General features: G+C 37.7%; 1 protein-coding gene across 1 annotated transcript in view; it reads left to right on the top strand.

Annotated features, from left to right (window-relative positions):
- The window catches only part of CABCOCO1 (ciliary associated calcium binding coiled-coil 1), a 168,428-nt gene that overhangs the window by 17,870 nt on the left and 123,288 nt on the right, over positions 1-27,270 (top strand). The window contains exon 3 of the mRNA XM_052639771.1: positions 19,814-19,983. Within this exon, the coding sequence (XP_052495731.1) occupies positions 19,814-19,983 (170 nt within the window). The remainder of the gene's footprint in view (positions 1-19,813; positions 19,984-27,270) is intronic.

Raw genomic sequence — 27,270 nt, 5'->3', positions numbered from 1 at the left:
TGGAGGGCATCATAGGGAGGTGAGGTGGACTGTGACTCCCAGTAAGGGAGAGGACTCTGATAGCAATGACTCAAGAAAAACATTTATTAACCTTATGTATTGACTTGCTCTGTAGATTGTTTTCTATTCCCCTCCCCGCCTTTTTACCCCTCTGTTCTAGTTGTCGATGTTATTGGCACCATGAAATCTGATTCAGTTCTTGAGCTATTTTTTTTACCTCAGATTCATTTTTTATTGCTGTTATAAACCACTGCCACTATATTGGGCTTTTGCAGTTCTGTGGAGTTTTCCTTTTTTTCTTTTTCTTTAGTTTTAATTTTTAAACCTATTATTATTTTTCTACATTTATTCATTTGTTGGCTTTTCCTCCTGTTCTTTTCCCTTTGCACTTGATCTTTAATGTATATAAATCTTCTTTACCTACCTCTATTTAACTTTGCATGTCTATTCTTTGTTTCCTTTCTATCTTTCCTTTCCTCTCAACATATTTGTTAGTTTTATTTTCATTGCTTTATTCCCCAGTTGGCACCTTGCTTTAGTTTTGTTTTCCAGTTTGTGCTTTAGTTAGTTTTGTTCTGGTAGATATAATTTTTGGTTTCGTTTGCTGGGTCAATTTGTTGTACTTTATTTTTGTTGGACTGTTTTGATTTTGCTTATGGGTGTATATGTATATGTGTATATTCAGTCGCACTTTTTATCGTTGCTATAAACCTCTGCCTCTACATGGGGCTTTTGCAGTTCTGTGTTTTCCTTTTTTCTTTCTTCCTCTGTTTTTTTTTCTCTCTCTCTTTTTTGTCATTTTAACTTTTTAAAAAACATTATATTTTTACTACATTTATTCCTTTGTTTGCCTTTCCTACTGTTCTTTTCCCCTCACAGTTAATCTTTAATGTATATAAATCTTCTTTATCTATCTCTATTTAACATTGCATATATATTCTTTCTTTCCTTTCCTCTTAACATATTTGTTAGTTTTGTTTTCATTGTTTTATAACATACTTAGCACCTTGCTTTAGTTTTGCTTTCCAGTTTGTGCTTTAGTTAGTTTTGTTCGTAACTGGTAAATATAACTTTTGATTTACGTGGTTAGCCAGGTCAATCTACTCTTCTTGATTTTTGTTGGACTGCTTTCAGTTTACTCATGGCTTTTTATGTGTATATGTATATTCCATTATTTTAATTATTATTTGCCTGATTTAATAACTACCATTTGTCTGGGGTTCATCTTTGGTTTCTCGTTTTTGGATATTTGTTTTAATCTCACTTAATGTAGTAAAAAAACACTTGTGAAATCTTTGTTCCTGACCAAAGATCAAGCCCTGAGCCTTTCGAGTGGGAGCACTGACTCCAAGACCCTAGACTACCAGAAAACTAACCCTAGGGAGTATGAAACAGTGAGAACTCACAGAAAGGAAACCACTTCAATACAAGACCTGGCATCACCCAACCACCAGTAACACTCTATGTAGAACCCCACATCTAAAACACAAACAAAAATACAAACCCAGTTATCAGCAAACAGGATTACCATGCCCTTCAGCCTTGCCCATCAGAGGAAAACCAAAAAACAAAAACTCAGCACAAATTTCATCCTATAAGAAGCTTACACAAACCACTAGACCAAACTTCAGTTCAGTTCAGTTCACTTGCTCAGTCGTGTCCGACTCTTTGCAACCCCATGAATCACAGCAAGCCAGGCCTCCCTGTCCATCACCCACTCCCAGAGTTCAATCAGACTCATGTCCATCGAGTCCGTGATGCCATCCAGCCATCTCATCCTCTGTCGTCCCCTGCTCCTCCTGCCCCCAATCCCTCCCAGCATCAGAGTCTTTTCCAATGAGTCAACTCTTCGCATGAGGTGGCCAAAGTATTGGAGTTTCAACTTCAGCATCAGTCCTTCCAATAAACACCCAGGACTTTAGGATGGACTGGTTGGATCTCCTTGCATTCGAAGGAACTCTCAAGAGTCTTCTCCAACACCACAGTTCAAAAGCATCAATTCTTCGGCGCTCAGCTTTCTTCACAGTCTAATTCTCACATCCGTACATAACCACTGGAAAAACCATAGCCTTGACTAGACGGACCTTAGTTGGCAAAGTAATATCTCTGCTTTTAAATATGCTATCTAGGTTGGTCATAACTTTCCTTCTAAGGAGAAAGTGTCTTTTAATTTCATGGCTGCAGTCAACATCTGCAGTAATTATGGAGCCCCCCAAAACAAAGTCTGACTCTGTTTCCACTGTTTCCCCATCTATTTCCCATGAAGTGATGGGACCGGATGCCATGATCTTCATTTTCTGAATGTTGAGCATTAAGCCAACATTTTCACTCTCTACTTTCACTTTCATCAAGAGGTTTCTTTGGTACCTCTTAACTTTCTGCCATAAGATGGTGTCATCTGCATATCTGAGGTTATTGATATTTCTCCTGGCAATCTTGATTCCAGCTTGTGCTTCTTCCAGCCCTTCGTTTCTCCTGATGTACTCTGCATATAAGTTAAACAAGCAATGTGACAATATACAGCCTAGACATACTCCTTTTCCTATTGGGAACCAGTCTGCTGTTCCATGTCCAGTTCTAACTGCTGCTTCCCTACCTGCATACAGATTTCTCAAGAGGCAGGTTAGGTGGTCTGGTATTCCCATCCTTCAGAATTTTCCACAGTTTATTGTGATCCACACAGTGAAAGGCTTTGGCATAGTCAATAAAGCAGAAATAGATATTTTTCTGGACTCTTGTGCTTGTTGATGATCCAGCAGATGTTGACAGTTTGATCTCTGGTTCCTCTGCCTTTTCTAAAACCAGCTTGAACATCTGGAAGTTTATGGTTCACGTATTGCTGAAGCCTGGCTTGGAGAATTTTGAACGTTACTTTACTAGCATGTAAGATGAATGCAATTGTGCGGTAATTTTAGCATTCTTTGGCATTGCCTTTCTTTGGGATTGGAATGAAAACTGACCTTTTCCAGTCCTGTGCCACTGCTGAGTTTTCCAAATTTGCTGGCATATTGAGTGCAGCACTTTCACAGCATCATCTTTCAGGATTTGAAATAGCTCAACTGGAATTCCTTCACCTCCACTGCCTTTGTTCATAGTGATACTTTCTAAAGCCCACTTGACTTCACATTGCAGGATGTCTGGCTCTAGATGAGTGATCACACCATCGTGATTATGTGGGTCATGAAGATCTTTTTTATACAGTTCTTCTGTGTATTCTTGCCACCTCTTCTTAATATCTTCTGCTTCTGTTAGGTCCATACCATTTCTGTCCTTTATCGAGCCCATCTTTGCCTGAAATGTTCCCTTAGTATCTCTAATTTTCTTGAAGAGATCTCTAGTCTTTCCCATTCTGTTGTTTTCCTCTATTTCTTTGCATTGATGGCTGAGGAAGGCTTTCTTATCTCTCCTTGCTATTCTTTGGAATTCTGCATTCAGATGCTTATATCTTTCCTGTTCTCCTTTGCTTTTTGCTTCTCTTCTTTTCATATCTATCTGTAAGCCCTCCTCAAACAGCCATTTTGCTTTTTTGCATTTCTTTTCCATGGGGATGGTCTTGCTCCCTGTCTTCTGTACAGTGTGACAAACCTCCATCCATAGTTCATCAGGCACTCTGATCTAGTCCCTTAAATCTATTTCTCACTTCCACTGTATAATCATAAGGGATTTAATTTAGGTCATACCTGAATGGTCTCGTGGTTTTCCCCACTTTCTTCAGTTTAAGTCTGAATTTGGCAATAAGGAGTTCATGATCTGAGCCACAGTCAGCTCCCGGTCTTGTTTTTGCTGACTATATAGAGCTTCTCCATCTTTGGCTGCAAAGAATATAATCAAATCTGATTTCGATGTTGACCATCTGGTGATGTCCATATGTAGAGTCTTCTTTTGTGTTGATGGAAGAGAGTGTTTGTAATGACCAGTGTGTTCTCTTGGCAAAACTCTATTAGCCTTTGCCCTGCTTCATTCCACATTCCAAGGCCAAATTTGCCTGTTGCTCCAGGTGTTTCTTGACTTCCTACTTTTGCATTCCAGTCCCCTATAATGAAAAGGACATCTCTTTTGGGTGTTTGTTCTAAAAGGTCTTGTAGATCTTCATAGAACCATTCAACATCAGCTTCTTCAGCGTTACTGGTTGGGGCATAGGCTTGGATTACTGTGATATTGAATGGTTTGCCTTGGAAACGAACAGAGATCATTCTGTCGATTTTGAGATTGCATCCAAGTACTGCATTTCGGACTCTTTTGTTGACCATGATGGCTACTGCATTTCTTCTAAGGGATTCCTGCCCGCAGTAGTAGATATAATGGTCATCTGAGTTAAATTCATCCATTCCAGTCCGTTTTGGTTCACTGATTCCTAGAATGTCGACGTTCACTCTTGCCATCTCTTGTTTGACCGCTTCCAATTTGCCTTGATTCATAGACCTGACATTCCAGGTTCCTATGCAATCTTGCTCTTTACAGCATCGGACCTTGCTTATATTACCAGTCACATCCACAACTGGGTATTGTTTTTGGTTTGGCTGCATCCCTTCATTCTTTCTGGAGTTATTTCTCCACTGATCTTAAGTAGCAGATTGGGCCGCCTGCGCTTAGTGCACCGGTCGCAGCCGCCTGCACTCATTCAAGGTAAGGAGCAGCAGCTGTGCTTTGCTGGAACAGCCGTGAAGAGATACCCCATGCCCAAGGAAAGAGAAAACTGAATAAGATGGTAGGTGTTGCAAAGGGCATCAGAGGGCAGACACACTGAAACCATACTCACAGAAAACTAGTCAATCTAATCACACTAGGACCACAGTCTTGTCTAACTCAATGAAACTAAGCCATGCCCACGGGGAAACCCAAGACGGGCACGTCATGGTGGAGAAGCCTGACAGAATGTGTTCTGCTGGAGAAGGGAATGGCAAACCACTTCAGTATTCTTGCCTTGAGAACCCCATGAACAGTATGAAAAGGCAAAATGATAGGATATTGAAAGAGGAACTCCCCAGGTCAGTAGGTGCCCAAAATGCTACTGGAGATCAGTGGAGAAATAACTCCAGAAAGAATGAAGGGATGCAGCCAAAGCAAAAACAATACCCAGCTGTGGATGTGACTGGTGATAGAAGCAAGGTCCAATGATGTAAAGAGCAATATTGCATAGGAACCTGGAATGTCAGGTCCATGAATCAAGGCAAATTGGAAGTGGTCAAACAAGAGATGGCAAGAGTGAACGTTGACATTCTAGGAATCAGCGAACTATAATGGACCAGAATGGGTGAATTTAACTCAGATGACCATTATATCTACTACTGCGGGCAGGAATCCCTTAGAAGAAATGCAGTAGCCATCATGGTCAACAAAAGAGTCCGAAATGCAGTACTTGGATGCAATCTCAAAATCGACAGAATGATCTCTGTTCGTTTCCAAGGCAAACCATTCAATATCACAGTAATCCAAGCCTATGCCCCAACCAGTAATGCTGAAGAAGCTGAAGTTGAACAGTTTTATGAAGACCTACAAGACCTTTTAGAACAAACACCTAAAAAAGATGTCCTTTTCATTATAGGGGACTGGAATGCAAAAGTAGGAAGTCAAGAAACACCAAGGCCGAACAGGCAAATTTGGCCTTGGAATGTGGAATGAAGCAGGGCAAAGACTAATAGAGTTTTGCCAAGAAAATGCACTGGTCATAGCAAACACCCTCTTCCATCAACACAAAAGAAGACTCTACACATGGACATCACCAGATGGTCAACATCGAAATCAGATTGATTATATTCTTTGCAGCCAAAGATGGAGAAGCTCTATACAGTCAACACAAACAAGACCGGGAGCTGACTGTGGCTCAGATCATGAACTCGTATCACCAAATTCAGACGTAAATTGAAGAAAGTGGGAAAAACCACTAGACCATTCAGGTATGACCTAAATCAAATCCCTTATGATTATACAGTGGAAGTGAGAAATAGATTTAAGGGCCTAGATCTGATAGATAAAGTGCCTGATGAACTATGGATATAGGTTCGTGACATTGTACAGAAGACAGGGAGCAAGACCATCCCCATGGAAAAGAAATGCAAAAAAGCGAAATGGCTGTCTGGGGAGGACTTACAAATAGCTGTGAAAAGAAGAGAAGTGAAAAGCAAAGGAGAACAGGAAAGATATAAGCATCTGATTGCAGAATTCCAAAGAATAGCAAGGAGAGATAAGAAAGCCTTCCTCAGCCATCAATGCAAAGAAATAGAGGAAAACAACAGAATGGGAAAGACTAGAGATCTCTTCAAGAAAATTAGAGATACTAAGGGAACATTTCAGGCAAAGATGGGCTCGATAAAGGACAGAAATGGTATGGACCTAACAGAAGCAGAAGATGTTAAGAAGAGGTGGCAAGAATACACAGAAGAACTGTACAAAAAGGATCTTCATGACCCGGATAAGCATGGTGGTGTGATCACTCATCTAGAGCCAGACATCCTGCAATGTGAAGTCAAGTGGGCCTTAGAAAGTATCACTATGAACAAAGGCAGTGGAGGTGAAGGAATTCCAGTTGAGCTATTTCAAATCCTGAAAGATGATGCTGTGAAAGTGCTGCACTCAATATGCCAGTAAATTTGGAAAACTCAGCAATGGCCATGGGAGTGGAAAAGGTCAGTTTTCATTCCAATCCCAAAGAAAGGCAATGCCAAAGAATGCTCAAATTACCACACAATTGCATTCATCTCACACGCTAGTAAAGTAACGTTCAAAATTCTCCAAGCCAGGCTTCAGCAATACGTGAACCATAAACTTCCAGATGTTCAAGCTGGTTTTAGAAAAGGCAGAGGAACCAAAGAACAAACTGCCAACATCTGCTGGATCATGGAAAAAGCAAGAGAGTTCCAGAAAACATCTATTTCTGCTTTATTGACTATGCCAAAGCCTTTCACTGTGTGGCTCACAATAAACTGTGGAAAATTCTGAGAGAGATGGGAATATCAGACCACCTGACCTGCCTCTTCAGAAATCTGTATGCAGGTCAGGAAGCAACAGTTAGAACTGGATATGGAACAACAGACTGTTTCTGAATAGGAAAAGGAGTACCTCAAGGCTGTATATTGTCACCCTGCTTATTTAACTTCTATGCAGAGTACATCATAAGAAACGCTGGGCTGGAAGAAGCACAAGCTGGAATCAAGATTGCCGGGAGAAATATCAATAACCTCAGATATGCAGATGACACCACCCTTACGGCAGAAAGTGAAGAGGAACTAAAAAGCCTCTTGCTGAAAATGAAAGAGGAGAGTGAAAAAGTTGGCTTAAAGCTCAGCATTCAGGAAACGAAGATCATGGCATCCGGTCCCATCACTTCATGGGAAATAGATGGGGAAACAGTGTCAGACTTTATATTTTTGGGGCTCCAAAATCACTGCAGATGGTGACTGCAGGCATGAAATTACAAGACACTTACTCCATGGAAGGAAAGCTATGACCAGCCTAGATAGCATATTCAAAAGCAGAGATATTACTTTGCCGACTAAGGTCCGTCTAGTCAGGGCTGTGGTTTTTCCAGTAGTCTTGTATGGATGTGAGAGTTGGACTGTGAAAAAGGCTGAGCACCGAAGAATTGATGCTTTTGAACTGTGGTGTTGGAGAAGACTCTTGAGAGTCCCTTGGACTGCAAGGAGATCCAAGCAATCCATTCTGAAGGAGATCAGCCCTGGGATTTCTTTGGAAGGAATGATGCTAAAGCTGAAGCTCCCGTACTTTGGCCACCTCATGTGAAGAGTTGACTCATTGGAAAAGACTCTGATGCTGGAAGGAATTGGGGGCAGGAGGAGAAGGGGACGACAGAGGATGAGATGGCTGGATGGCATCACGGACTCGATGGACGTGAGTCTGAGTGAACTTTGGGAGTTGGTGATGGACAGGGAGGCCTGGTGTGCTGCAATTCACGGGGTCGCAAAGAGTCGGACACGACTGAGCGACTGAAGTGAACTGAGCTGACCCAACCCGGGGAGTTTCCAGTTCATTTTCCTATCATTTTGCCTTTTCATAGTGTTCATGGGGTTCTCCAGGCAATATACTGAAGTGGTTTGCCATTCCCTTCTCCCGGGGACCACATTCTATCAGACGTCTCCACCATGACCCTCCCATCTGGGGTGGCCCCAGACGGCATGGCTTAGTTTTGTTGAGTTAGCAAGGCTGTGGTCCTTGTGATCAGATTGGCTAGTTTTCTGTGATTATGGTTTCAGTGTGTCTGGCCTCTGATTCTCTGTCGCAAAACCTACCATCTTACTTGGGTTTCTCTTACCTCAGACATGGGCTATCTCTTCACAGCTGCTCCAGCAAAATGCAGCCACTGCTCCTTACCTTGAATGAGGACTATCTCCTCACGGCCACCCCTCCTGACCTTGGACGTGGAGTAGCTCCTCTCGGCCCTCCTGCGTCAGCACATCCTCAGCTCCTTGGAGGTGGGGTTGCTCTCTTGGCCGCCTCCCATGACCTTGGGCCTGTGGTAGCTCCTCTTGGCCGCCGCCCTGACCTCAGGCCTGTGGTAGCTCCTCTCGCCTGCTGCCCCTGACCTCCATCGTTGGGTAGCTCTTCTCGACCAGCACCCCTCACCTCGGAAGTTGGGTAAATCCTCTTGGCTGCCGCCCCTGAACTCAGACATGGGGTAGCTCCTTTTGGCCGCTCCTGTGCTGATGCAGCCTGGCACTCTTGGTCTCACCCCTGACCTTGGGCGAGGGGTAGCTCCTCGGACCAACTTTAGGAGGTCAGAAACCAAACAGAAGAAATAATTCAGCCTTGAAGCCTGGGAAAAGGAGACCTCAAAGATAGTCAATTTTTAAAAAAATGAAAAAGCAGAGAAATACTACACAAATGAAGGTACAAACTAGAAACACAGAAATCCAAATGAATGAAGATGATATAGGCAAACTACCTGAAAAACAATTCAGAATAATGATAATAAAGATGATCAAAAACTTTAAAAAAAGAATGGATAAAATGCAAGAATCAACTAACACAGACCTAGAAAAATTAAAGAATAAACATACAGAAACAATCAACAGAATTACTGAAATTAAAAGTACTCTAGATGGAATCAATAGCAAAATATCTGAAGCAGAAGAACGAATCAGTGAGCTGGAAAATGAAATGGTGGAAATAACTTCTGAAGAGCAAAATAAAAAGAATGAAAAGAACTGAAGATATTCTCAGAGACCTCGAGCAATATCAAATGCACCAAAATTTGAACTGTAGGGGTCCCAGAAGAAAAAGAGAAAAAGAAAGGTTGTGAGAAAAATTTTGAAGAGATTATATTTGAAAATTTCCCCAACATGGAAAAGGAAATAGTCATTCAAGTACAAGAGCCACAAAGAGTCCCATATAGGATAAACCCAGAGAAAAATATGCCATAACACATACTAATCAAACTAACAAAGACTAAACACAAAGAATATTAAAAGCAGCAAGGGAGAAGCAACAAATAACATAGAAGGAAAATCCCATACAACTAACAGCTGATCTTTCAGCAGAAACTCTGCAGGCCAGAAAGGAATGGAAGGATATATTTAAAGTATTTAAAGGGAACAATCTACAACCAAGATTACTATACCTGGCAAGGATCTCATTCAGAATTGATGGAGAAATAAAAAGCTTTTCAGACAAGCAAGAGTTAAGAGAATTCAGTATCACCAAACCATCTTTATAGCATATGTGAAAGGGACTTATTTAGTCAAGAAATACAAGAGATGAAAAAAGATGTACAAAACCAACCCCAAACAATTAAGAAAATGGCAATAGGAACATATATCTCAATACTTACTTTAAATATAAATGGATTTAATGCTTCAACCAAAAGACACAGACTGGCTGAATGGATACAAAAACAAGACCCATATACATAATGTCTACAAGAAACCCACTTCAGACCTCAAGAGGTCAAAACCTCAAATGAGGTCACTTCAGACCTCACTTGAAACCACCTATAGACTGAAAGTGAGAGGATGGAAAAATATATTTCATGCAAATGGAAGCAAAAGAAAGCTGGAGTAGCAATCATCATATCAGACAAAATAGACCTTAAAATAAAGATTACAAAAGATAAGGAAGGAAACTCCATAATGAACAAGGTATCAATCCAAGAGGAAGATATAATTGTAAATATCTATGGACCCAGCATAGGAGCACTTCAGTACATAAGACAGAAACTTACAGACATAAAAGGAGAAATTCACAGTAACACAATAAGAGTAGGAGACTTTAACACCCCAATCTCACCAATGGACAGATCATCAAAACAGAAAATTAATAAGGAAACACAAGTTTTAAATGATGCATTTGATGAGATGGATCTCATTGATATCTTTAGGATATCCCATCCAAATCCAGAAGAATACACCTTTTCAAATGTACATGGAACATTCTCCAGGATAGACCACATCTTGGGTCACAAATCAAACCTCAGTAAATTTAAGAAAATATAAATCATATCAAGCATTTTATCTGACTACAACGCTATGAGACTAGATACCAGTTACAAGGAAAATATGTAGAAAACAAACACATGGAGATTATACTGTAAGTTTGTAAATAACCAACCAGTTATAGAAGAAACCAAAAGGGAAATCAAAAAATTTCTAGAAACAAATGATGATAAAAACACAACTCAACCTATGGGTTGCATCAAAAGCAGTTTTAAGACAGAAGTTTATAGAAATAACATCCTACCTCAAGAAACAAGAAAAGCATCGAAAGACAACCTAACTTTACACCTAAAGCAAGTGGAAAAAGAACAAAAACCCTCAAAATTAGTAGATTGAAAGAAATCATAAATATCCGAGTAGAAATAAATGAAAAATAAATGAAAGAAACAATAGGAAATATTAATAAAACTTAAAGCTGGTTCTTTGAGAAGATAAAATTTACAAACCTTTAGCCAGACTCGTCTTAAAAAAAAGAGAGGAGAATCAAATCAACAAAATTAGAAATGAAAAAGGAGTGGTTACAATGACAATGCAGAAATACAAAGGACTATAAGAGACTATTTTGAACAACTATATGGCAATAAAATGGATAACCTGTAAGAAATGGACAGGTTCTTAAAAAAGTTCAATCTTACAAGACTGAACCATGAAGAAATAGAAATTACAAACAACCTAATTACAAACACTGAAATTGAAGCTGTGATCAAAAATCTCCAAGAAAACAAAAGCCCAGGACCAGATGTCTTCATGGGAGAATTCTATCAAACATTTAGAGAAGAGCTAATGTCTATCCTTCTGAAACTCTTTCAAAAATTTGCAGAGGAAGGAGCACTTCCAAACTCATTCTATGAGGCCAGCATCACCCTGACACCAAAGACAAACACAAAAAAAGACACACAAAGACAACACACAAAAAAGAAAACTACAGGCCAATATCACTGATAAACATACCTACAAAAATCCTTAACAAAATTATAGCAAACAGAATCCACCAACACATCAAAAATCTCATACACCATGATCAAGTTGGATTTATTCCAGGGATGCAAGGATTCTTCAGTGTTTGCAAATCAATGTGATACACCATATTAACAAATTGAAAGACAAAAACCATATAATCTCAATAGATGCAGTAAAGTCCTTGGACAAAATTCAGCACCCATTTATGATTAAAAATCTTCAAAACTGGGCATAGAAGGAACCTACCTCAACATAGTAAAGACCTTATGTGATAAGCCTACAGCAGACGTTATTCTCAATGGTGAAAAACTGAAAGCATTCCCCCTAAGATCAGGAACAAGACCGGGGTTGTCTACTTTCTCGACTATTATTCAAAATAGTTCTGAAAGTCCTAGCTAGTTCTCCATAAACAAATGGAGAGATATTCCATCCTCCTGGGTAGGAAGAATCAATAATGTGAAAATGACTATACTATGAAAGGCAATCTACGGATTCAATGCCATCCCTATCAAATTATCAATGGAATTTTTCATAAAACTAGAACAAAAAATTTCAGAATTCATATGGAAACACAAAAGACCCTGAATAGCCAAAGTAGTCCTGAGAAAGAAGAATGGAGTTGGAGGAATCGACCTTCCTGACTTCTGATTATACTGCAGAGCTACAGTCATCAAGACAATATGGTCCTGGCACAAAAACAGAAATATAGACCAATGTAACAAGATAGAAAGCCCAGAAATAAACCCAAGCGCCTATGGGTACCTTATTTTTGACAAAAGAGTCAAAAAATATACAGTGGGGCAAAGACAACCTCTTCAATAAATGGTGCTGGTAAAACTGGACAGCTACATGTAAAAGAATGAAATTAGATCACTTCCTAACCCCATACACAAAGATAAACTCAAAATGGATTAAAGACCTAAATGTAAGACCACAAACTATAAACCTCTTAGAGGAAAACATAGGCAAAACACACAATGACATAAATCAAGGCAGGATCCTCTCTATGGTCCACCTTCTAGGTTCAGTTCATTACAGTTGCTCAGTCATGTCTGACTCTTGGCGACACCATGGACTGCAGCATTCCAGGCTTTCCTGTCCATTGCCAGCATCCAGAGCTTACTTAAACTCATCAAGTTGGTGATGCTGTCCAACCATCTCATCCTCTTTGTCCCCTTCTCTTCCTGCCTTCAGTCTTTCCCAGCATCAGGGTCTTTTCCAATGAGTCAGTTCTTCCCATCAGATGGCCCAAGTATTGGAGTTTCAGCTTCAGCATCAGCCCTTTCAATGAATATTCAGGACTGAGTTCTTTTAGGATGGACTGGTTGTATAGGGACTCTCAAGAGTTTTCTCAAACACTACAGTTCAAAAGCATCAATTCTTCTGTGCTCAGCTTTCTTTATCATCCAAATATCACATCCATACATGACTAGTGGAAAAAGCATAGCGTTGACTAGGCAGACCTTTGTTGGCAAGGTAATGTCTCTCCTTTTTAATATGCTGTCTAGGTTTGGAATAACTTTTCTTCCAAGGAGCAAGTATCATTTAATTTCATGGCTGTAGTCACCATCTGCAGTGATTTTGGAGCCCCCAAAATTAAAGTCACTCACTGTTTTCCGTTGTTTCCCCATCTATTTGGCATGAAGTGATGGCACTGGATGCCGTGATCTTAGTTTTCTGAATGTTAAGTTTTAAGCCAACTTTTTCATTCTCCTCTTTCGCTTTCATCAGGAGGCTCTTTAGTTCTTTGTTTTCTGCCATAAGGGGGGTATCAGCTGCATATCTGAGGTTATTGATATTTCTCCTGGCAATCGTGATGCCAGCTTGTGCTTCATCCAGTCTGGCATTTTGCATGATGTACTCTGCATATAATTTAAATAAGCAGGGTGACAATATACCGCCTTGATGTACTCCTTTCCCTATTTCAAACCAGTCTGTTGTTCCATGTCCAGTTCCAACTGTTTCTTCTTGACCTGCATCCAGATTTCTCAGGAGGCAGGTCCAGTGGTCTGGTGTTCCCATCTCTTATTTTCCACAGTTCGTTGTGATCCACACAGTCCAAGGCTTCGGTATAGTCAATAAAGCAGAAGTAGATGTTTTTCTAAAATTTTCTTGCTTTTTCTATGATCCAGTGGATGCAAATTGATCTCTGGTTCCTCTGCCGTTTCTAAATCCAGCTTGAACATCTGGAAGTTCATGGTTCACATACTGCTGAAGCCTGGTTTGGAGAATTTTGAACATTACCAGCTTGTGAGATGAGTGCAATTGTGTGGTAGTTTGAACATTCTTTGGCATTGCCTTGGGTTGGAATGAAAACTGACCCTTTCCAGTCCTGTGGCCACTGCTGAGTTGTCCAAATTTGCTGGCATATTGAGTGAGCACTTTCACAGCATCATCTTTTAAGATTTGAAATAGCTCAACTGGAATTCCATCACCTCCACTAGCTTTGCTCGTAGTAATGTTTCCTAAGGTCTGCATGACTTCTTATTCCAGGATGTCTGGCTCTAGGTGAGTGATTACTCCATCGCCATTATCTGGGTCACAAAGATCTTTTTAATATAGTTCTTCTGTGTATTCTTGCCACCTCTTTGTAATATCTTTTGCTTCTGTTAGGTCCATACCATTTCTGTCCTTTATCGAGCCCATCTTTGCATGAAATGTTCCCTTGGTATCTCTAATTTTCTTGAAGAGATCTCTAGTCTTTTCCATTCTATTGTTTTTCTCTATTTCTTTCCATTGATCAGTGAGGAAGGCTTTCTTATCTCTCCTTGCTGTTCTTTGGAACTCTGCATTCAAATGAGTATATCTTTTCTTTTCTCCTTTGCCTTTTGCATCTTTTCTTTTCTCAGCTATTTGTCAGGCCTCCTTGGACTACCATTTTGCCTTTTTGCATTTCTTTTTCTTTAGGATGGTCTTGATCACAGCCTCTTGTACAATGTCATGAACCTTTGTCCATAGTTCTTCAGGCACTCTAGTCTATCAGATCTAATCTTTGAATCTATTTGTCACTTTCAGTGTATAATCATAAGGGATTTGATTTATGTCATACCTGAATGGTTAGTGGTTTTCCCTACTCTCTTCATTTTAAGTCTGAATTTGGTGGTATGGAATTCATGATCCAAGCCATAGTCAGTTCCCAGTCTTGTTTTCACTAACTGTATAGAGCTTCTGCATCTTTTGCTGCAAAGAATATAATCAGTCTGTTTCGGTATTGACCATCTGGTGATGTCCATTTGTAGAGTCTTCTCTTGTGTTGTTGGAAGAGGGTGTTTGCTATGACCAGTGCATTCTCTTGACACAACTGTTAGCCTTTGCCCTGCGTCATTTTGTGCTCCAAGGCCAAATTTGCCCGTTACTCCCGGTATCTCTTGATTTCCTACTTTTGCATTCCAGCGCTTCTTGGCCTTTTGGCTAAGATCAAGTGGTGGCTCAGACAGAAAGCATCTGTCTACAATGTGGGAGACCTGGGTTCAATCCCTGGGTCGGAAAGTTCCCTGGAGAAGGAAACAGCAACCCACTTCAGTATCTTGCCTAGAAAATCCCATGTACGGAGGAGCCTGGTGTCCATGGGGTCGCAAAGAGTTGGACACGACTGAGCGACTTCACTCACTAATGAAAAGGATCTTTTTTTGGTGTTAGTTTGAGAAGGTCTTCGTAGAACTATTCAACTTTAGTTTCTTCAACATTACCTCCTAGAGTAACTGAAATAAAAACAAAAGTAAACAAGTAGGGCCTGATGAAACTTAAAAGCTTTTGCATAGCAAAAGAAACTATAAGCTAGGTGAATAGACAACCCTCAGGATAGGAGAAGATGATAGCAAATGAAACAATTGACAAAGGATTAATTTCCAAAATATACAAGCAGCTCATACAACTCAGTGCCAGAAAAACAAACAACCTAATCAAAAAGTGGGAAAAGGACTTAAACCTACATTACTTAAACATACATACAAAGAAAACATACAGATGGCTAACAAACACATGAAAAGATGCTCAACATCACTCATTATTAGAGAAATGCAAATCAAAATTACAATGAGATATCACCTCACACTAGTCAGAATGGCCATCATCAAATAGTCTACAAACAATAAATGCTGGAGAGGGTGTGGTGAAAAGGGAATGCTCTTGCATTATGGTGGGAATGTAAATTGATACAGCCACTATGGACAACAGTGTTGAGATTCCTTAGAAAACTAGGAATAAAACCACCATATGACCCAGCAATCTCACTCTTGGGCATATACCCTGATGAAATACATGTATCACATTGTTCATTACAGCACTATTTACAATAGGTAGAATATGGAAGCAACCTTTATGTCCTTCGACAGATGAATGGATAAAGAAGTTGTGGTACATATACACAATGGAAAATTACTCAGCCATAAAAAGGAACACGTTTGAGTCAGTTCTGACGAGGTGGATGAACCTAGAACCTATTATGCAGAGTGAAGTGAGTCAGAAAGAGAATGATAAATATCCTATTCGAATGCATATATATGGAATATAGAAAAATGATACTGAATAATTTATTCACAGGGCAACAGTGGAGAAACAGACATAGAGAATAGACTTAAGGACGTGGGGAGGGGGAGGAGAAGGTGAGATGTGTGGAAAGAGTAACATGGAAACTTACATTACCATAGGTAAGCTAGCTAGCCAAGGGGGATTTGCTGTATGCTTCAGGAAACTTAAACAGGGCCTCTGTATCCATCTAGAGGGGTGAGATGGGGAGGGAGATGGGAATGAGGTTCAAAAGAGAGGGGACATATGTATACCTATGGCTGATTCATGTTGAGGCTTGACAGAAAACAACAAAATTCTGTAAAGCAATTATCCTTCAATAAAAAAAATAAAGGAAAAAAGAATAAATCCAGTATAGAACTTATCTTGGTGAAAATCAAGTCAGTAATGGAAAAAAAAATTATGAAAACATTCAAAATGCAGATTATAGCAATTAGATGTTAGAGTATACATCTAACATAGTGAATCAGAGAAGTAATTTAAGCTTCATAAAATAAAAGCTTTGATAGCAAAGAAAATAAGAAAAGTTGCTGTTCAAAAGTGTTTCTTAAACAAATACACTGTTACTGTAAATTTCCCCTCTCCCCCAAAAAAACCAAAGCTTTAAGGATATAATTCAGAATAAAATGCTGCTGGGTTTGTTTCAGTTAATCCATGTATTGGTTGAGTATTGTTTTATTTTCTATGTGGCTAGCTAGTGCTGCCAGCATCATTTTTTTAACTGTTTAATTTCTGTTGGAATAAACTAGCATCATTCTTGAACAATTTGTACTTCCCTTACTGATTTTGAAATATTACCTCTCATATCCCTGTTTCCATATATATTTGGTCTGTTTCTTTGTTTTCTGCCTGTTCCTTGGCCTATTTATTGATTCTAGTAAAATAACACAAGTTTTTACTACTATAGAAGTTTTCTTACTGCTTTTCACTTAAGACTAAGTGGTACTATAAACATTGAAAAATGAATCTTGCTGACTGATATCCAGTGCAAATGGAAGATGGCTGGCTAGTAAGATAACCTCCCTCCCCAGAGTGCCTGCCCATTCTTTTCTGCATCTATCATTTAATTTCTCTGCTTGACAAAATATATCAGTTGTGCATGCTTTTATTTGCTTGTAACATAAAAACAGATTGTATTGTCTTAAAAATAAAGTTTATGCACATGTACACATATAAGATGGCTGGATGGCATCACCAACTCAATGGACGTGAGTTTGGGTGAACTCCGGGAGTTGGTGATGGACAGGGAGGCCTGGTGTGCTGCAATTCATGGGGTCGCAAAGAGTCGGACACAATTGAGCGACTGAACTGAACTGACACGTGTGTATGTAAACTATCACATAATGGGACATTGAGAGAGAGAGTGACTACAGTGTTGATTGACTCAAGTCCTCAAAATTATCAGGAAGTAAGGCTTAATCTTGGGACTGATTTTTCTAAAACAGCTGCCAGTAGCAGTCAAAGCTACTTATTTATGCTTTTGATTTTTGTTCCACAGAAGAAAGTTAACCTTACCTTTAGTTATGCATTAACTAGAACAGTTTAGGACAGTACCCACTGTAGGTCAATAATTATAAAGAATGCCATATACAGAAAGGCATTATATAGCATTATGAGAAGAGGCTATGATTACTGTGAAAAGACTCAGATCTCACTTTGGGGATTGGAGTCTACTCTGATACCACTGTAAATGAAATGTTTCTGAGTTGGATGAGAGTGTGTTAAACATAACATCAGCTTTATTTTTTCCCAAACTTGTTTAATCTTGCTGTATTCATTATTCTGATCATATAATTTATTTCAATATTATAAATAATGACTATCTTTTTTTTTTAATAACTGTATAAAGTTGTCACACAGACAAACACACACACACACACACTCTTTCTCCCTCAGAAATCACATATAAGCATCAAGGAAATATCAATTCCATCTCTGTACTAACAAGGAGAATGAAAGTCCAGACTGCAAAATGTGAGTATGCCTGCCAGAAACATGGTAGATCAAGCAGAAGTGTGGGGAAAAGTACAAGGAGGATCACACAGTTTAAGATCTGAGAATGAGTTTGAAAAATATTCTCCCAGGTGAAGAGAAAACCCTGAAGTGCCATTCCAAGAACACTTGTTTGCAACAGCAGGACTATATTATAAGGTGTGGAGCAGATACTTCCTCTATCTATAAGAAATAGATTGTTTATGTGGTATAAGGAGAACCTATTCTACATTTTTCATTTTTCCCACTAATCGATTAAAGGCTAAAAAGTAGAATAATTGACGTAAACTTATTTCATATAGAAAATAGCTTGTAATATGACCAGGTTTGAGCATTAAACTAGGAGTATACATACAAAGACGTTGTGAGGATAAAAATGAAGAATAGAAAAAAAGAAATGTCAGGCAAAGGAAGTACACCAGAAAAATATGGCTATGAACAGACAAAAAAATATGCTCAAATATATTTATCATGAATTAAGAATAAGAACTCTTGTGAAGTAGTCACAAGAACATAAGACAGAGATACAAAAAAATCAAGGTAGAGATAAAAAGCAATAAAAGGTGATGAAACTTTTTTTTTTTTAAGTAGAGAAGGAGAGGTCTCACAGAGGTGAAATTTATAAATAGCCCAAGGGAGAATTAATGCTGAAAATACAAGGGACACAGAAGACAGTAATGAGAAAAGCATATAAAATGAAAAGGAAATTGATTTAAAGTTTTTTGAAGATAAAGAAAATTACAGTACTAGAAAAAATGAGTAAAACATACATAATTGGAATTCCTAAAAAATCAAACAATAAATATTTAACAATCCAGTTCCAGAACACTGTCAGAGTAAAAGAAACTTGATTGTATAAGTGAAAAAAGACATTGAATTTGAAAGAAAGGAAAAAGTTACTACATTTTACTTCAGAGATAAATAAGAGAAAAAGGAACCTCCCAACAACTGTTGGTGGGAATGTAAACTGATATAGCCATTATGAAGAAAAGTACGGAGATTCCTTAAAAAAACTAGGACTAAATATACCATATTACCCAGCAACCCCACTACTGGGCATATTCCCTGATGAAACCACAGTTCTAAAAGGCATATGTACTGCAGTGTTCATTGCAGCGCTATTTGCAATAGCCAGGACCTGGGAGCAACCTAGATGTCCATCGACTGATGAATGGATAAAGAAGATGTGGTACATATATACAATGGAATATTACCCAGCTATAAAAAATGAATTTGAGTCAGTTCTAGGGAAGTGGGTGAACCTAGAGCCTACAGAGTGAAGTAAATCAGAAAGAAAAACCATGTATTAACCCATATATAAGGAATCTAGAAAAACAGTATCAATGAACCTATTTGCAGGGAAGGAATGGAGATGCAGATGTGGAGAATGGACTTGTAAACATGGTGGGAAAGGGAGAGAAAGAGGGGGATGAATGGAGAAAGTAGCATCAACGTATGAGTAGCTGGTGAGAAGTTGCTGTATGACACAGGGAGCCCAACCTGGTGCTCTGTGATAACCTACAGGGGTGTTATGAGAGAAGGGAAGGGAGGCTCAAGAGAGAACAGATATATGTATAATCATGGCTGATTCACATATTATATGGCAGAAACCAACACAACATTGTAAAGCAGTTTTACTCCAATTAAAAAAGAGGAGAGGAGAGAAATTTAGAAGAAGAAAGAGGAAGTGGAAAAAAAAGAATAATAAGAATTTTCATGTGCTCTCTTTTGAATGCTGTTTGGGTTTAGGATTTTTATATAATCATGGATTTTTTAGCTTATGAACATTATAGAATCTTCATTCAAGAATAGTATCTGTTTTTAAAACTTAGAAAAGGAACTGTTCAGTGTTTAATCAATTTTAATATCTTGATTTTTCTTGTTAACAGGAAACTAGAAAAGTTTTTGAATTTCAAAAATCTTCAAACCTGTTTAAAGGAAGCCAGTCTACTAGATTATTATGTATCTGGATTTTTGTGGGCAAAAGGAATGGACTTTTCTGTTATTCAGTATTCAAAATTTATGACTTTACTAGATATGCTACTTCATAATCTTAGAAGTAAGTACATTACTTTTTCTTTTTTTAAGAAAAGAAAATTTAGTCCACTGTCTAAATGAATTTTCTCAAGCAAAAGCTCCTAATTTCATTGTAAATCCTACAATGAAAATTATGTGTTTTTTCCTTGGGTATATATAGCAAGAATATTCTTCGTAACTTCATTAAGTTGTAAAGTGTTAATACTTAACAAGGTTAATGTTCTCTTAATAATGAATTTGCCAGATATATTACTTTAATTTTGAAATCTCATCAGTGTCATCATCCCAAAAATATCAAGTAGTTCAGATTTATCTAGACATTTTTTATTGTTTGAGCTGTTTTCATCTTATCTTACATTTAAATATTACTGTAATATCAGGTTTGCTGTTAAGAGGAGGTACTTTGTTCAGTATCAAAGCCCCATGAAATAGACATTAGTCCCATACACTTAGATTTTGTGAGTTTTTTCATTTACTGAAATGAGTTACTACAGGAAATTTGGAAATTCTTCCTTGGAGCAGTTTTAAATGTGATGACTTTTGTTTGAGAATAAACAGAGTTACTTTCTTGGAAGGAGGAAAAGAAGGAAATCTATCATTACTTATTGCCAGCTTTGTCCTAGGCAGTATGTTTGGTTCCAGTCTTCAACATACATTGTAAAGTGCAGAACAACTGCAGGGGAGGTATCATAACCCCTATATCACAGTTGAGCAAGCGGTCCAAGGTGCATAGTTGATAAATGGCAGAACTAAAACATGAATCTTACTGTATAATCAAAAGACCATGAACACAATAAATGTCAAAGTATTTCTAACTCCACAGAAAGACCTGCTTGTGTCTACGGGAGGCAGCTTTGCTTGCTTCCTTCCTTCCTTCATTTCTTCCTCCTTCCATTTTGTCTCTTCTTTTGATTATTTGCTTGTTTTTAGTTTCTTTTTTTAAAAAATTTGGGGAGATAGAAGTCCTTTCTACCTCTAAAGTATTGTCACCATTGTCCTACTAAAATTTATGGAGGACTTTTGGTCACACAAAGTTTATTTTGTTCCTTGTATCATTTTCTAACTTTTCAGAAGCAGGGAAATACTGTGTTAGCAAAATTAATTGAGGAGTCACTCATACCTTATGTATTCTTCCTGCTTCTCATCACTCTTAACAAGGGAAGCATTGGTAGTTTTTGTATGTGAGGAAGAGAAATCCGTATTTTCCTTCTCTGCAAATAGGAGAATTTCATTTTTTCTTTACTTAGGTATGTGGTGCCGTGTTAAACACTAATAATGTCCAATAGGAGAAAAAAATAATTATACTTGACAGTGAGAAATATTGTATGATATTAACTGACTGGTTTCAGATTATTCTGTATCTAATATAAAACTAAAACAGAAACTGAGGTCTTAGGTAGTTTTGAGAATTCAGTCTTTTGCAGTACTATTTTATTAAGAGCCCTGATAAATAATATAACATTGTTTCAGTGTCAGTTGTTGAACTATAATCTTCCAAAAAAGAATTCTTAGTAAATCATCACAAGAACAGAGTTTGGCTGTTTTTTTCCCTCATGACACAAATATTTGTGGAATCTTTGAGTACTACAGGTCTCGAAACATTCTTTCAATACTATTGTCAAAATTGCTAGGCAGACAAAGAACTGTGTGGATCTCATCCTGCATGGAAAATATTAATAACTAGATACCAACAATAAGATGAAATGGGCTGGTGCACTGGGATGACCCAGAGAGATGATATGGGGAGGGTGGTGGGAGGGGGGTTCAGGATTGGGAACTCATGTACACCCTTGGCAGATTCATGTCAATGTATGGCAAAACCAATACAGTATTGTAAAGTAAAAAAATAAATAAAAATAAAAAATAAAGAGCACCAAAAAAATAAATAAATAAAAATAAAATGACAAGATTAAAAAAAAAAGATGAAATGGATATTGAAATTAGATGCCAAAGACTTCAAAACAGCTACAAGAGCTTAAAAGACCTGTTGTGAACATTGTTGAAACAAACGTTAAAATATAAAGAATCATGAAAGAAACAGAAGGTATAATCAAGAAACAAAATTTTAGAACCAAATTGTACAATGACCAAAATTAAAATCTCACTGAATGGAATCAATAACAGAATGGAGACAAAGGAAAAATCAGTGAACTTAAAGATGGAAGAGCAATAGAAATTATCCAATCTGTGCAATACAGAGAACAGATTTTAAAAGATTGGTAAACAAATGAACAAAACCTCAAGGACCTATGGACAACAGAAGTTCTAATATACATATCATTCAGAGTCCCAAAAGGATAGGAGAAAGAGTACACTGCTAAACAAGCATTTGAAAAAGCAGTAGTTTAAAACATCCCAAATTTATCAGAAGACATAGACCTGTAAATTCAAGAGGCTAACTAGGCCACAAATAAGGTAAACCAAAAGAAAAACATCAGCTGTCTGGATCTAATTGCCAATTACAGAACAATATACCCCAAAACAACAGAATAGTCATGCTTTCAAGTGTGTATGGCACATTCATCAAGGAGGACCCATATCCTGGATCATGTAACAACTTTAAGTTTAATTGAAACCATGCAAATATATTTTCTGACCATCATGGAATTTAACAATTAACAACAGAAATATGTAAGGGAAATCTCCGAACACTTGGATATTGAACAGCACAATTCTTAATAGTCCATGAGTCAAAGAGCAAGTCTCAACAGATATTAGAAAAGATTTTTAAGTAAATGAATAGAGCATGGATCAAGCAGAAAAGAAATAAATAATAAACAAAAGTCAATGAAATTGAAAATGGAAAACCAATAGAGAAAATCAGTGAAACAAAAGTCTGGATCTTTGATAAGATCAAAATCGATAAACATGAAGCAAAACTGACTAAGAAAAAGATGGAAGTTATTGTTATTATCAAGGTTATTATTATCAAGTATAAAAAAGGATATCACTAAAGATTGTGCAGACATTAACAGAATAATAAGAGAATGTTAATTATATGTACATTAGAAAACAAAAGTAACTGACCAGTTTTCAAAAACCTCAAACTAAAAAATTTCACCAAGATGAAGTAGATATCTTGATAGTCCCATAACTATTGAAAAAATTGAATTTGTTGCCAAGAACTATCAGAAAAAATTCTTCAGGCCCAGATGTTTCTACTGGAAAATTCTGTTAAACATTTAATGAAGAAATACCACCAATTATATATGACATCTTCCAGGAATAACAGAGGAGAGGACTCTTTGTAACTCATTTTGTGAGGCTAAAATTATCTTCATACCAAAGCTGACAAAGAAAAGGAGGGGTGAGGGGAAAGGGAAAAGAAGAAAAAGTTGAGGAAAGGTGGGGGGAAGTAGGAGTAAAAAGAGGAGAAGAAATTACAGAGCAATGTCCCTAATGAACATAAAAGCATCTCAACAAAATATTGTCAGAATTAATCAGGCAATTCATAAAAAAAATAATATAGATGACCAGTTGGGGTTTATACCAGAAATTCAATGCTGAATGGTTCAGTGTTGAAAATCTGATTCATGTAAAAAATTGAAAGAAGAAAAGAGCACATGATCATGTAAATGGATGCAAAGATAGTATTTGACTAAGTACAACATCCATTCATGTTTTTAACGTCAGAAAGTTAAGAAAAGATGAGATTTTTGTCAACCTTATAAAAGACATCTACAGAAAAGCCACCATCATACTTAGTGGTGAAAAGCAAAATTCTTTCCTCGTAAGATCAGGATCAAGGTAAGAATGTCTGGTTTTACCTCCTATTCAACATAAGAATTGGAGTCTTAGCAATAAGTGCAGTATAGTGAGAAAAGGAAATAAAATACAGGCAGACTGGAAAGGAGGGAATTATACAGTCCCTCTTGTCAGATGAAATGATTATATAGCAAATTCCACAGAATAAAAAAATTCCTAGAAGTAATGAATTTAGCAATGTTGCAGGAAGAAGGTCAAAACACAAAAGTCAGTTGTATTTCAATATACTACCAAACTTTTAACAAACAATTTCATTTATAACAACTCAAAAAATGATAGAAGTATGGATACAGAAGTATAAATATAACAAAATGTGCACAATCTATATGCCAAAAACTACAAAATGATGATAAAATTAAAACCTAAACAAATGAAAAAACATACTGTGTTCTTGGATTAGAGATCTCCACATGATAAAGATGTCTTCCCAAATTGATACATAGATTTAAGGCAGTATCAATCCAAATACCAGCAGGATTTTTTCTAGACATACTCACTGATTTTAAAATTTATATGGAAAGGCCAAGGAGCTAAAACAACTAAATTTTTTTTTTAAAAATAAGAGTAAAGTTGCATAAGGCTTAACACTCAGTTTAAGAATTACTATATAGTTATAGTAATAAAGTCAGTGTGGAATTAGTGAAGGGATAAACACATGTATCAGTGAAACAGAAGACAGAATTCAGAAATAGAAAAATGATCATCTGACTTTTTGATAACTATGCAAAAGCAATTCAGTGGAACCAAGTCTCCTTTTCAATAAATGTATTGAAACAACTACTCATCTATATTGAAAAGAGTGCACTTCAGCCTAAACTTTTCACTTGATGCAAGTTAACTCTAATTGTTACAAACTTGAAATATAAAACTATAAATCTTTTAGAATAAAACATGAGAAAATCTTTATAACCTTGGGTTATTGAGAAGTTCTTAGATGTGAACCCCAAAACAGTACCTGTGAAAGAAAAATTTATAAATTGGACTTCATAAGATTTTAAAACTTTTGTTTTATGAAAGTCATTGTTAAAAGAATGAAAAGTTGTAGACAGGGAAAAATATATTTGCAAATCACATATCTGAAAAAGAGCTTGTATCTGTAATGCATAAAGAACTGTCAAAACACAGCAATAAGTTAAAAAATCCTGTTAGAAATGGACAAAGCCATGAAAAACCCATAACTTCTGTTTAACCATCAGGCAAACTAAATTGAGGAACATTGTACAAAATATTTGACTGGTCCTCTCCAAGCTGACAAGGTTATTACAAACAAGAAAAGTCAGAGAAACTATCAATCTAGGGGGACCTAAGGGGCATGACAACCAAATGTAATTGGTGTCCTGGATTATGTCCTGGAATATTAAGTAAAAATTATGGAAATTAATAAAATAAGGGCTTTAGTTCATTTTAATATTTGTATGTGAAGTTGCTCAGTCATGTCCAACTCTTTGCGACCCCATGGACTGTAGCCTACCAGGTTCTTCCATCCATGGGATTTTCCAGGCAAGAATACTGGAGTGGGTTGCCATTTCCTTCTCCAGGAGATCTTCCCGACCCAGGGATTGAACCCAGGTCTCCCTCATTGTAGGCAGACGCTTTACTGTCTGAGCCACCAAGGAAGCTCATTGTAATGTTTAAATTTGGTTTATTAGTAGTAATAAATGTACCATGATAATGTTTGATATTCAAAATAAAAGAAACTATGTGGAGGGTTGGCAAGAATTCTCAATATTATTTTTGTAATTTTCAATAAATGCAAATCTTTTACAAAATAAAGTTGACCTTTTTTTAAAAAAAGGGGGCAAAGAATCTGAACAGATGCTTCACCAAAGAAGATATATAAAGATAGCAAATAAACTCCTGAAAAGAAGCTCAACATCATTAGTCATTAGGGAAATGTAATAAAACCACTATGATACCATTACACATCTGTTAGAATGGACTGACAATATCAAGTGCAGACAAGGATTCAGAGCATCTAGAACTCTTGTTCTTTGTTTGTGGAGATAAAAAATGACACAGCCACTCTGTACAATAGTTGGCAGTTTGTTAGAAAATTATATCCCATTCATCCCTCTCTAAAGAAACATTCATTACTCTAAAGAAAGAAAATCATATATTCACAGAAAAACCTGCACATGCATGTTGTCTAGCAGCTATGTTCGTAAGTGCTCAAAAATAAAAATGAATTCAAATGTCTATCAGTGGATAAACAGGTAAAAAACTGTGGTATATCCATGCAATGGAACACTACACAGCAGTAAAAGTACTTGAGCCATGATACAATAATTAGAATGAGTCTCAATAGGATCATACTGAGTTAAAGAAGTCAGTCTTAAAGATGGTATTCTGTATGATTACATCTATGGGAAATTCTCAACAAGTCACAATGACACCAGATCAGTTCAGTCGCTCAGTCGTGTCCAACACTTTGCGACCCCATGAATCGCAGCACGCCAGGCCTCCCTGTCCATCACCAACTCCTGGAGTTCAATCAGACTCACGTCCATTGAGTCAGTGATGCTATCCAGCCATCTCATCCTCGGTCATCCCCTTCTTCTCCTGCCCCCAATCACTCCCAGCATCAGAGTCTTTTCCAGTGAGTCAACTCTTCGCATGAGGTGGCCAAAGTACTGGAGTTTCAGCTTTAGCATCATTCCTTCCAGAGAAATCCCAGGGCTGATCTCCTTCAGAATGGACTGGTTGGATCTCCTTGCAGTCCAAGGGACTCTCAAGAGTCTTCTCCAACACCACAGTTCAAAAGCATCAATTCTTCGGCACTCAGCCTTCTTCACAGTCCAACTCTCACATCCATACATGACAATGGGAAAACCATAGCCTTGACTAGATGGACCTTAGTCAGCAAAGTAATGTCTCTGCTTTTCAATATGCTATCTAGGTTGGTCATAACTATTCTTCCAAGGAGTAAGCATCTTTTAATTTCATGGCTGCAGTCACCATTTGCAGTGATTTTGGAGCCCCCAAAAATAAAGTCTGACACTGTTTCCCCATCTATTTCCCATGAAGTGATGGGACCAGATGCCATGATCTTCATTTTCTGAATGTTGAGCTTTACGCCAACTTTTTCACTCTCCTCTTTCACTTCCATCAAAAGGTTTTTCAGTTCCTCTTCACTTTCTTCCATAAGGGTGGTGTAATCTGCATATCTGAGGTGATTGATATTTCTCCTGGCAATCTTGATTCCAGCTTGTGTTTCTTCCAGTCCAGCATTTCTCCTGATGTACTCTGCATATAAGTTAGATAAGCAGGGTGACAATATGCAGCCTTGATGTACTCCTTTTCCTATTTGGAACCAGTCTGTCGTTCCATGTCCGGTTCTAAGTGTTGCTTCCTGACCTGCATACAGATTTCTCAAGAGGCAGGTTAGGTGGTCTGGTATTCCCATCTCTCTCAAAATTTTCCACAGTTTATTGGCATCCGGTCCCATCACTCCATGGGAAGTAGATGGAGAAACAGTGGAAACAGTGTCAGACTTTATTTTTTGGGGCTCCAAAATCACTGCAGATGGTGAGCGCAGCCATGAAAT

The sequence above is a fragment of the Budorcas taxicolor genome, chromosome 5 (assembly GCF_023091745.1).
Source record: "Budorcas taxicolor isolate Tak-1 chromosome 5, Takin1.1, whole genome shotgun sequence".
Classification (NCBI taxonomy): Eukaryota; Metazoa; Chordata; class Mammalia; order Artiodactyla; family Bovidae; genus Budorcas; species Budorcas taxicolor.
The sequence above is the reverse complement of the archived record's forward strand: the minus strand, read 5'-3'. Positions and strand labels throughout refer to the sequence as shown.